This window comes from Macadamia integrifolia, unplaced genomic scaffold (genome assembly GCF_013358625.1).
Source record: "Macadamia integrifolia cultivar HAES 741 unplaced genomic scaffold, SCU_Mint_v3 scaffold1149, whole genome shotgun sequence".
Taxonomy (NCBI): Eukaryota; Viridiplantae; Streptophyta; class Magnoliopsida; order Proteales; family Proteaceae; genus Macadamia; species Macadamia integrifolia.
Window position 1 is genome coordinate 88,494 of NW_024868102.1, and position 11,270 is coordinate 99,763.

The 11,270-nt window shown below is 36.7% G+C and overlaps 1 protein-coding gene across 2 annotated transcripts in view; it reads left to right on the forward strand.

The window, feature by feature from the left end:
- LOC122062941 (autophagy-related protein 2) overlaps positions 1-11,270 on the forward strand; it is a 28,700-nt gene that overhangs the window by 13,450 nt on the left and 3,980 nt on the right. For both annotated transcript variants that reach the window (XM_042626602.1, XM_042626601.1), the window contains exons 6-11: positions 109-221; positions 862-1,069; positions 1,688-1,801; positions 2,997-3,104; positions 3,226-3,358; positions 7,827-8,029. In XM_042626602.1, the coding sequence (XP_042482536.1) occupies positions 109-221; positions 862-1,069; positions 1,688-1,801; positions 2,997-3,104; positions 3,226-3,358; positions 7,827-8,029 (879 nt within the window). The remainder of the gene's footprint in view (positions 1-108; positions 222-861; positions 1,070-1,687; positions 1,802-2,996; positions 3,105-3,225; positions 3,359-7,826; positions 8,030-11,270) is intronic.

Sequence of the window (11,270 nt, forward strand, 5' to 3'; positions counted from 1 at the left end):
GTATAGATCTACATTTTTGGGACATTTAGTGCCTTAATATGTTAAATTTATACTTCTCATTTATAGGATGCAAAAATTTGAATAATGCTAGTCTGTTTGATTTTGAAGGTGTTAGGATATTATCATTCAAAGGATCATCCCAGAGAGTCATCTGCCAAAGCATTCAGGTTGGATTTGGAAGCTGTCAGGCCAGATCCTTTAACTCCTCTTGAGGAGTACCGGTATGTTCAGATTTTGATTTATCTTTCGTTCTTGGCTCTCAATTAACTTCGGGATCTCTTGGATGCAGGATTTATTTCATTTAAAATTCGTCTGTAAAGTGCAAAAATTAGGTTATTTATGAGTGCTTCAGGATTAAAGTAATGATGAGAAAATGAATAACTGGATTTGTGTTACAGACCCAAGCTGTTGGGACTCATGTATTGCTCCAATTCAACCATGTAATTTGTTGACTGCAAATAAATCTCTCTTTTTACTGATATTTGTTCTGTCAACTATCTTACCATCAGTTTTCTTTCCCTTTTCCATTCCTTTTCTGGTTTTAACTCCAGATTTTCTTCGAGGTAAATAGAAAATAGGTAATTGTATGTGTTATGTTTGTTGAAGGAGAAAAAAAATCCGATGAAGGAATCTGGTGCCTATTTGGATCCCATTGCTTAGATTAACCTGTGTTTGTTTCGCACTTTATTGGCTAGGTTGATCTGCACATTGTGTTTTCTTCCTGCTGCTACATTTCTGAAGGATTTTGAAGACCATGACTATAGTCTTAGATGTACAATATAGATTTTATCCTTTTTATCCAGTAACAGTGAACTGATTATACAGTTTCTCAAGCTCGCGTCTTTTCTTTTTTGGTGCCAGGTTAAGCATTGCATTCCTTCCTATGTTGGTGCATCTTCATCAAGACCAACTTGATTTTCTAATCAGCTTCTTTGGGGGTAAAGGATCATCAGTGGACCAGTCTCCAAATATGACTCAGGATTTTGATGGGTCAAGAATGTCTCCAGAGAAGAGTAGTCACTTTGGAGGGCGTGCTATTGCAGAGGAGGCATTGCTTCCGTATTTCCAGGTGGTTAAATTTGTTTCTTGTTGATTTTCTACTAATTGTCTGTACCTTTTGCTTGAGAAATTTTGAATCATTTGGCATTGCGACTTGTATTTTTCATATATATCTGGAGTTTCAATACCCATTCCTTGCATTGGAGTCACTATTTGACTTACAATCTTTTCATGTTTGGTGTGTTATCCCCTTCTTCAGGCATGTCAGTTTCCATATGCAAACAGTTACTGTGCTTGTTAGTCTTTGCCCCTTGTTTTGCTCCTTCAATTGGTTGAGCTTATTAATTGATTACTGCATTGAAATCTTGTCAGTTTGGCTGTGTCATGTGGACAAAGTTTGTCTAGTTCAGGGGTAAACCATGATATCAAGTAGCGCTATGATAAGTAGGAACATGATTTATTTCCTCTAATATTTATATTCAAGGATCAATATTGTCAAATGTCATGAACTGGCATGAGTAAAGTGCAAGTTGGGGTCATTACTGAGAAAGTACATGAGTTCTTATGATGTAATAGAAAATATGGACCAAAAGTAGAATGGTGTAACAACATTTATGCAGCTGAACACTTGTACTTAGGATAATGGTTTGTTGCTGTGATAACTAATTTGTTCTTTCTGTCTTCCCAGAAATTTGACATATGGCCAGTTCTTGTTCGGGTAGACTATAGTCCCTGCCGAGTTGATGTAGCGGCATTACGGAGTGGGAGATATGTAGAACTTGTTAACCTGGTTCCCTGGAAGGTATGATACTCATTCCCTCTATGGCATTTGGGAAAGATGATTATTTATTTTTTCTCATACTGACACCAATATACTTTTAGCAATCTAGTGTTGGAGTTTTTAACAGTATATAAAATCTGACACTGTTACTGCAAAGCTTCAATCAATTAGAGTTGATGCTGGTTATGGCATCTAGAAAAAGAGACTTTAGTAGCTAGGAAGTGTTGGCTCTTAATTGTTGTGTTCTTTTGAGAAGCTAAATTAGGCTTTTGTCTATTATTAAATTGTAATCATTTTAACTTTTAGGTTTATTTGGTCATGCTTATGAGGGAGCTTTATTTAATCTTTCTCGTGTTTCTCTCTAATATTTTGTAAATTTGGCATGCTTATGCATATTCTGTGAATAACAATGTTTTGATTTTAACCAAGTGGTAGTACTAATTTTAAGTGGTAGTACTAATGATCATAAGTGATGTCGTTTTCCTATAGTCAGACTTCCTTGCAGAAACTGTAATTTTTCTGATTCACTTTTCTGACTCAAACGACACTCCCTCAACATCTCAACCATTTGAGCCACTCCTAAATTACCTTTAATCTGTTAATTTCTTATTTTTGAACTTCAGGAGTTCAGGATTCAGGCTGAAGAGTTTGACTTTGGGTTTTTATGATGCTGGCCGCCAACCTGGCGCACCGACCCTCCATTACCCAGGATTGGGACTGACAATACAAAACTCACGGGTGGAGTTTTGCTTTATGGAAATACCATTACGAATTTCTTATGTCATTCTCACTAGAATTTCTGGTGGCACTCTAATTTTGTCGTTCTTTTCATTGTTTTGCTGAGCCATTAATGGATGTTTTAATAGTTGTATCCACTGCTTCATGGTTGAGTTAAATCTCTGCCAGCATTGTTTATTTTTGTTGTTTTCAGTTTGCGATGTGAATTTGAGTCCATTTTTCATCAACTTCTGTCCTGGAAAGAGGAGATGCTTGAGACCAATAGTGCAACTATGTGGAATCCGCTTAACATGTAGTTTTAGAAATTTTTATATGGTGAAAAATAATTCTAGTTAACATATTTCGAAATTTTCAGTTCTCTACAGATACATTTTCAACCATTTCCTCTGCTCACACAGTAATTAATGGGCCTTAAGCTTATGGGTATTTTGCATTTGGGAATGAAGAGTTCTGATGGTAGTTTACGAATTCCATGCAGGGGATTGAGCTACATCTAAAACATGTTCATGCTGTTGGTGTATATGGATGGAACAGAGTCTCTGAAACCATATTGGGGGAGTGGTTGGAAGATATTTCTCAAAACCAGGTTTTGTTTGCATTCTATTTAACTCTTGATATTGCTAAAGATTCCATGAGCAATTTTTTTTGCTATTGCTCTGTTTTGTCTTGATATAAAATATAATTGATATATATGTTTTACTATGTAGATTCATAAATTTTTGAAAGGCCTTCCTACGGTACGGTCATTGCTTGCTGTTGGTTCTGGTGCCACTAAGCTGGTTTCTTTGCCAGTTAAGAACTACAAGAAGGACCACAGGTTACTCAAGGGAATACAAAGAGGTACACAAACTGCTCCGTGCATGTACATTGAGTGTGTTATTAGTATTATCTTATCCTCCTTTTTGCACCCTCTAGGATCTTCCAAAATCTCGTAAATTTAATTATGCGGGTGGATTTAGAGAGTTTATGGGTAGTGGATCCAACTAGAACTTTAGAAAAAAGTAGGAAATTGAAAAAAGAAAGAAAAAACAGGTAGGGGCTCGTTCATAATAAACAAAGCTAGAATCACCAGTTATATAGGCTAGATTGTAGGAGTAGTTTGGTCATATTTTTTATTTCCCAAAAATGGTTAGTAGCTTGGAAAATATTCTATAAGGACGCTCTTTACATTCTCTTAATGTTAAGTGGGAAAGATGGCATTTAATGCATTTAAAGAAAGGAGAAGATAGGGCAGAAACTATCGTTTCCTGTTTGCTGGGAGAATATAAACTCCAAATGTGAATTTTTTGTACACTTTACTAATTTGCATTATAGCTGCTAAGATTTTCCAAGTAGAATTATATTTTTTTACTTGTACAAAATGATTGAGGCTGTATCTGGATGTCTAGAAAAGAAAAGAGGGAAAAAAAAAAGAGAGAACCTCGGATAGAAAAAAATTATTTTTTCCTTTGTTTGATTACCTAGTGAAAAAGAAAAGAGTTTTTTTTAATTGATATTTAATAATAAAAAGAGAGATGGGATGGTTCTTCTTGGTGGGCCCACTGGTATTACAACTTGGCAGTCATGTATGCCTTTGTTGATGCAAAAGACAATGCGTTAAGGAGAAGTGGTGGGCCTTACCTTGGATGCCCATCTTCATTATTAGAGCATTGAGAAGTAATGTGGTAGTCATGCATTGTCATGACCCAAACCCAGATATTGGTAAAGGTACGACCCTCACAGGCGTTAGCCAGACGATCGATAACATTCACAAAATCACGCATAATAAACTCATCGAATTCAAGTCTCAACTCTCAACAGAAATAATCAACCATTGTTATAAATCTCAAATAAATCCTACTGGTGCAATTTAAGTTATATGCCTAGGTTAAACTTTAAATCCAACTATACACCTCAAATTTATCCCTATTACATCTATCTAAGAAAAACAAAAAGCACAATTAATAAAGAAATCTTTGAGACTCCCTCGAACTCGCTCCATGCATAGCTTTGGTTAGTAAAAATACTTTCACAGTTTCACTTGATTTCTCTCTCTACCACTTTGGCTGACACTAAGGGAAATAAGCTGCCACCACCCATACTCTGAGAGGGAAAACATGGCCATCATACATATCACACAATCACACTGTCATCACTCTTCTGTGACTCGGTTCCATGGAACCCACCCACTGCCTCTCGGGTGGCAGTTACTCTCCACGGTATGAGACTATGTATTTACTTTCAAACACTCTTTTTTCACTTTTATAAAAATACCTTTATACAAAATCACCTTTACATAAGATCACATTTACACAAAAGCATCTTTACACAATATCGCCTTCATGATATACATCACATAATAATATTCATTTTCATCAAATTGCAACCACCTCCATAATCACATGTCATATACAAAATAATAGAAAAAAATAAAATAAAATAAAGTAAGCACATATCTCAAGTCTCAACAGTACAAACATATCTGACATCATTTCATACAATCATGCCACACACGTGGTGTAATCCCATTGTAATCCCACTTACCTCAGCATGTATGTCTTATTTCCACCCTCTGAGCTTTGAATACTCAAGTCAATCACCACTTGCAATTAATTATGTTTCCTATTAATCTCCAAGTTCAAAACTAATTCAATACCCCACTTTCCCCCAAAAGTCCACAAAAATTAAAGTCAACCCTCTCAGATGGAAGTCAAATTCTAGTAATCAATCTCCCATGATATGTATTATCACCCTTCAGAAGATGAAAATGATTGGTTGAGTGATTAAAGAGTAATTAGAATAACACGAAGCTAAGAAAGAAATTTCCAGATTTACGATAAACTGAAATTAGTTTAAATCCATGGGTCGGATATTCCCCAAATTTGGATTGAAACCTCCCTTGGGGTAGCTCTGCTAACCATCAAAAGATGATCACGATCAGATGGCTGGATTAAAAGTAATTTATTATACAGCATAGTTGACCAGATTGAGGAGAAATCAAATTAAATTAAATCAGATGGATGGATGGATCTGAAACTGAAACCAAGTTCAGTAAACATATAGGAGAATAGTATCTGAAAATTAGAAATTGATCCAATGGTTGGATCTGAAGTTACAGATCAATCCTTGTAATGTTTGGAGAAGGGTATTTTAGTCAAATCATAAATCAGATTAATAATCAGAAAACCAGAATCATTTTACCTAATCAAAACTGATATGAGGGATTAGATCTCTGCAATAGTAACCAAACAAGATAAATTGATTCTTTAATCAAAATTATAGAAGTACAAAATATGGAGATAAAGGGGAAAATTGGAATTTTGAGGATATCTCCAAATGTGACCATCAGAATTGTCTCAGATTTGAATCAAGTTCCAACCCTATGGTAGATGAATGTTTGTTCAAGTTTTCAGATCGATCAGATGACTGAATTGCTTAATCTAGAAAAACACCCTATATCGAACTTCGTAGAAATTTGGGATTTAAGTAAAGAACTTGAAGAATTATACTCTACAATCTATGGGTTGAAGAAGCTCTACAATCTCCTCTTCTCCCTTCAAGTCAGTCTCTCTCTCTCTCTCTCTCTCCCTTTCTCTCTTCCTCCCTTCCACAATTTCCTTCTGTTCCCTTTTCTTTCTCCTCTCTCTCTCTCTCTCTTCCTTTCACTTTCTCTCCTATGATCCTCCCTCTCTTTCTCTTCTTTATATCACATGGTTTCCCTTCTCCCTCCAATTCCCTTATTTCCTCTCTTTTCCACTCACGAACTCCCTCTCTCTATCTTTCTTTGTCTCAACTAAGGACAGCATCTCTCTCTCTCTCTCTCTCTCTCTCTCTCTCTTTCCTTCTTTTTTTCTAGGGGAGCGCTCATCCTTTCTTGTCTCTCTACCTCTCAAGTTTCCTAATATGTCTCTACTTCTTTTTATTATTTAATTAACTAACTAATCCAATCCCCACATATGTGGTATTCCCCCTTTCCCTCGATTTGTTTAATTGGGGTGGGGACCACAAGAAAGAAAGATAAAAGAAAAGAATCTTGTAACTAAACCTCCTTAACTTAAGACTAAGGCCCTCTTTGGTATCATTTTTCTTTTTGATTTTTGATTAGAAAATGGTTTTGGTTGCATTTGGTATCATTTATGGAGCTTTTTTCTATTTAAAAAAAAAAAAATTGATAAAACACAAAAACCAAAAAGAGATCAAGAGTCATTTATGTGTTTTGGCCAAAATTGATTTTCAGTTATTTTTGTGCTGAACTTTAATGAGCACGTGCTCAAAGTCCCAATATGGAAGGGTAAAATAGTCATTTGCTTTGTAATTAGAAATCCAAGGCCCTTGCCCCCTCTTCTTCAGTGCAAAGTGGAGAAAGAGAGTTATAAGGAAGATAGGTGAAGGGAACACCTCTTCACCCATTTCTTCAAAAAACCATTTTGCATATATGGATACCAAACTATTTCTCACAAAAAACCCGTTTTCTCTAGTAGTTACTAAACCATTTTTATGTTTTGATAAAAAAAAATGGTTTTCATTTATGATTTTTGTTAAATAGGTAAAAATAAAAAGGAAAAATGATACCAAAGAGGGCCTAAAACGTTTGAACTTATGACCTCTAGTTAACTAACGTCCCAACCTAATTACTAAGCTAGCACTTGAGTTATTAATTTAGGTCACGAAAAAATATTTAAAGAGGCTTAAAAAAAACATAAAATAAAAAATATATCATAACTCATAAGGTTCCAAACTTTGGGGCATTACATGCATCCCTCTCTGCACTGTTTTCTCACGCATTTTATCTCACCGGAGTGGCGAGATTTTTTATGTTTGACTGTGAATAAAAGTGCTTTGATTCTGAGACCATCTCAAATTTGAAAATCGGTATCTTCTTTCTGGTCGAAAGACAACCAAACGTAAGGAAAATTAGAGAAGCCAAGAAAATCATATTTTTAAGTAGCATACAAGATTATAGAAGGAAGAATTTCCTATATATAGATAACTGGTATTTAATTAATTGGTTATGGAATCAACAGAATTCTTCTCATTCCCTGAAAAGCAAAAGAGAGATTAATGAAAATGTCTGAGAAGTCCCCTAATTGGTTCAGTGACATGTGGCAACTTCATACTGCTCTGACTGGTTTTATTAATTTGTTCATTTTTTAAGCCTAGGTTAGAAATCAAGGACATCAATTTCAGACAGGATGAATATGAGGACCTTTTTTTTTGGTTTGTAAAACATGCTTGATGCAGTCTTTGTCACTGTATTTTTCCTGTTGTTTTTGTTGACCTAAAGTAAAAGTAATTCAGGGTGATATACTGATGCAAGCAGTCCTTACAGGTGCAATTGCATTTCTTAGAAGTATTTCACTTGAAGCTGTTGGACTAGGAGTACATTTGGCTGCTGGAGCACATGACATCCTACTCCAGACGGAATATATTCTCACAAATATTCCCTCTTCTGCACCTTTGTCCATGAGAAGCAGACTTGAGTCAAATATAAGATCTAATCAGCCTAAAGATGCCCAACAAGGAATCCAACAGGTATCCTTCTCCACATGCTCCCATTTGTATTGCTTGATGTTTTCTCATAGTGCTCTATGGATTTTGATGTCTCAGCATACATAAAGGTACTTTTGCAACTGTTCACTAGTAAATATGTGTCATCTCCTATGCTAGGATCAAATCCCATTTTCATCCACACCCACTCTCTCCCAACACCCAAAGAAAAGAAAAATCCACTTCTGCTCCTAAAATATAGAAAATAAAAATAAATATCGCAGCATACATGCATGGAACGGAGACACTGACAATTAGGGTTGGCAGCGAGTGGGTAGGAGAGTCGGGAAAGAATTGCTCTTTCCTCAGCAGGAAATGGGGAAGGAATGTAAAACCTGATTTCTTAATCTATAATTCTTGAACTTAAGAAAGCAAGGAAGTTTTGGTAATTATCAATGAAACCTTATAATAAGAAGAACTTCTCTCTTCCTATCAAATGCAAAGCACTCTCGGTGGAATAGGTTTGATTTCAAGAGAAAGAGCTCTCAGGTTAATTCTGTTTGCGCTAAAATTTCAGAGGTGAGCTCGCAACTCAAGGTAAAAAAATGAGAAATTCAACCATAATAAATAAAGCATAGGATCTAATATAAAGTATTTTCATAAAAAAAGGGGAGCAATAAACATAAATCAATGCAAAGTGTCAAAAAATTCATACCACATAAGCATATTCATTATATGTTCCTCTGTAAATTGGCATTTGGCATACACATAACACTAGAAAATGGGCAGTTGAACAATAGTATAGGTAATCATTTATATACTCAAGAATTTTCTATGTTGTAGTTGAACAATATTGGCATACACAAGTACTCCCGCCCTATGCCACAAGGTGACACCTAGGTAACCAAGGTAGTTGCGTTCCCGTTTCAACTAAGGCGTGTCGTCGCCTTGGCCCAGAAAATCTGCATGGATGCCTAGGCAGCGCCTTGACGATTAAGGGAGGATAATCATGATGGAAGAGAGAGAAGAAGATATCTTGGTAAGCAGAGGGGCATGCTAAACTCAGAAATTTCTAATTCATTCAACTCCACTCAGTATATTTAGATGGGTTCTTGAATATATAAGAAAAAGAAAACAAAGAGTCCTACTCAAATTCTAAAACAAAAACTTGAAATTAACTAGGACTCTTTACTCTTATCATTGACCATCTCCAATAAAATAAATAAATTTCAATTAAAAAAAAAATGCCCCAAATAAATATGGTAAATTACCTAGTTATCCCTGTTGGACCAAAACCTGGGTTTGAACCTGGTTCTTTTTTCCCTGGGTTTCCAAGATAGGTCAAACCTGTCCAACCAAGTACCTTTTTCCCTTTTTTCCCTAGTACCTTTTTCCCTTTTTTCTTTTTTCTCCCTTTGGTATGGGAGTTTTGGCCACCCTTATTGATGCAACAACCCTCCACTATCTTGGAAGGCACGCTTCCATTTGGAGGCCTAGCCCAGATTAATGAGATTAGCTCAAGGCCTGTAATTTAGGGTCTACAGAGGTGAATTTGGTAATTTTTTTAAGGACATGATTGCAACTAAACTTTTTGGGGGTTGGTATTGTTGGTGTACGATGTCTTGTATTCCGTCACAGTTTAATCCAGGAAGTACTAGTGTAGGTGCCTTGATAGGCAGGACGGCGGCCCTGCTAGCCAGTTAGCTGGCCGTGGGGGTTGCAAGGGGGGCAGGAGGCCCCCCTGCATAGCGGGGGTGTAGGGGCACGCAGCCACCTACTCGAATTTTTTATTTGAGGGTTGTTTTGTACTTTCTAGATTAGGGTTTTTCGCTATATATTTGTAGCGATGATTTCTTTCTCTGTAATGCAAGCAATACTGAGAGGTGTGACCGTGTGAGGGACGAGCGTTGTAACCCTATTCTCCATTGATAGTGAAGCAGGATCTCATCTCACTGAGGATGTAGGCAATCTTGCCGAACCTTGTAAATCTGTGTACATTGTTTGTTCTTGTTTTTTCATTATTTTCTACATCGTTTTAGGATTGCGCTTCTACATGTATAAATTCTAATTTTGGACAGAGGCAAAACTGCCATTAATTTCCTAGATGCAATAGTTGTGTCATTGTGCGTAAGGGTATTCAAGTAATTTTGCTTTATTTACTTAAGGGTTAAAAAATTAAAAGAGAAGTGACTTGAGGAATATCCCCCGAAGAGGAATTTGAGAGGCAATCATCACTACTTTCTCTCGAGGGCATGGTCCCCCAAGAAAGAATGTATTTCAGTACAGTCAATTTCGTTATCTGGGCAGCCTTTGACGCAGCAACTTTTAGCTTCTTGAACAAATTCCATTAACTTCTTGAATCAGCACACCCTGGTTAGCTTCTTAAACTAGTCAAGTAAGCGGGTCCTTGTTAAGTATAAAAGTTTGTATCCTAATGTGTAAGTTATTGATGAATTGAATGAAAATTGGGTTTAAGCAAGATTTTCTCTGGGATATAGTCTCTTAATTCTTTTAAATGAGACCCATAGGGGCTGTTGTGACCGAATCCGATTGTTGGCTCTGGGAGAGACCTGCAAAAATGGGGCCAGAGGGGTGCTCTGATGCCTAAGCTAAGAGTCAGTTTTCAGACTAACAACAATTTTTGGAGCAGTGGAGAGTTAGGGAGAGAGATTGACCTCCTTTTTTGTTGGAATATCTTCTTATTTATAGGGTGAGGGAGATGAAGCCCTAATTCCCAAAAAGGGGTGAGTTTTTCCCTTGTAGGTAGGTGCCTCGAGTCGGTGGAGAATCCCTTGCTTTTGTGGTTAGATTTTTTGAATGCCATGTGACCTGCGCCTATTGGGGAGGTGATTTTGGGTATATCAGGAGCCGTAGGAAGAAAAGATACCACACATTAGAACAGCATATTTTCCATTAGATAAGATTGTTTCACTTTACTTCTCATCTCAATATTACTGAATCTGTCCATCTATTAGTTCTGTTCATCAGGGTGCTTCTCTTTTCCTGTACTCTTTTTCATTTCTGATTACCATAGTTGTCATGTTGGCAAGGCAAGTAGCCGGGGGCCATGTCATCTTGGTGCCTAGGCAGTAGGCAGTGAAGTCATGTGGTATAAAGAGGGGGATTTTTGTCTAAGACATTTTACTTATGATCTATTAGTTTTGATTTTATATGGTGACTTGTATTGGTCCAACGGTAAAGGTACAAATGTTGCGACCTGGTGGTCAAGTAGTCAACAGCCTCTCGACATTCTTGGGGTAAGGCATAGTCCCCCCCAACCCCCCAC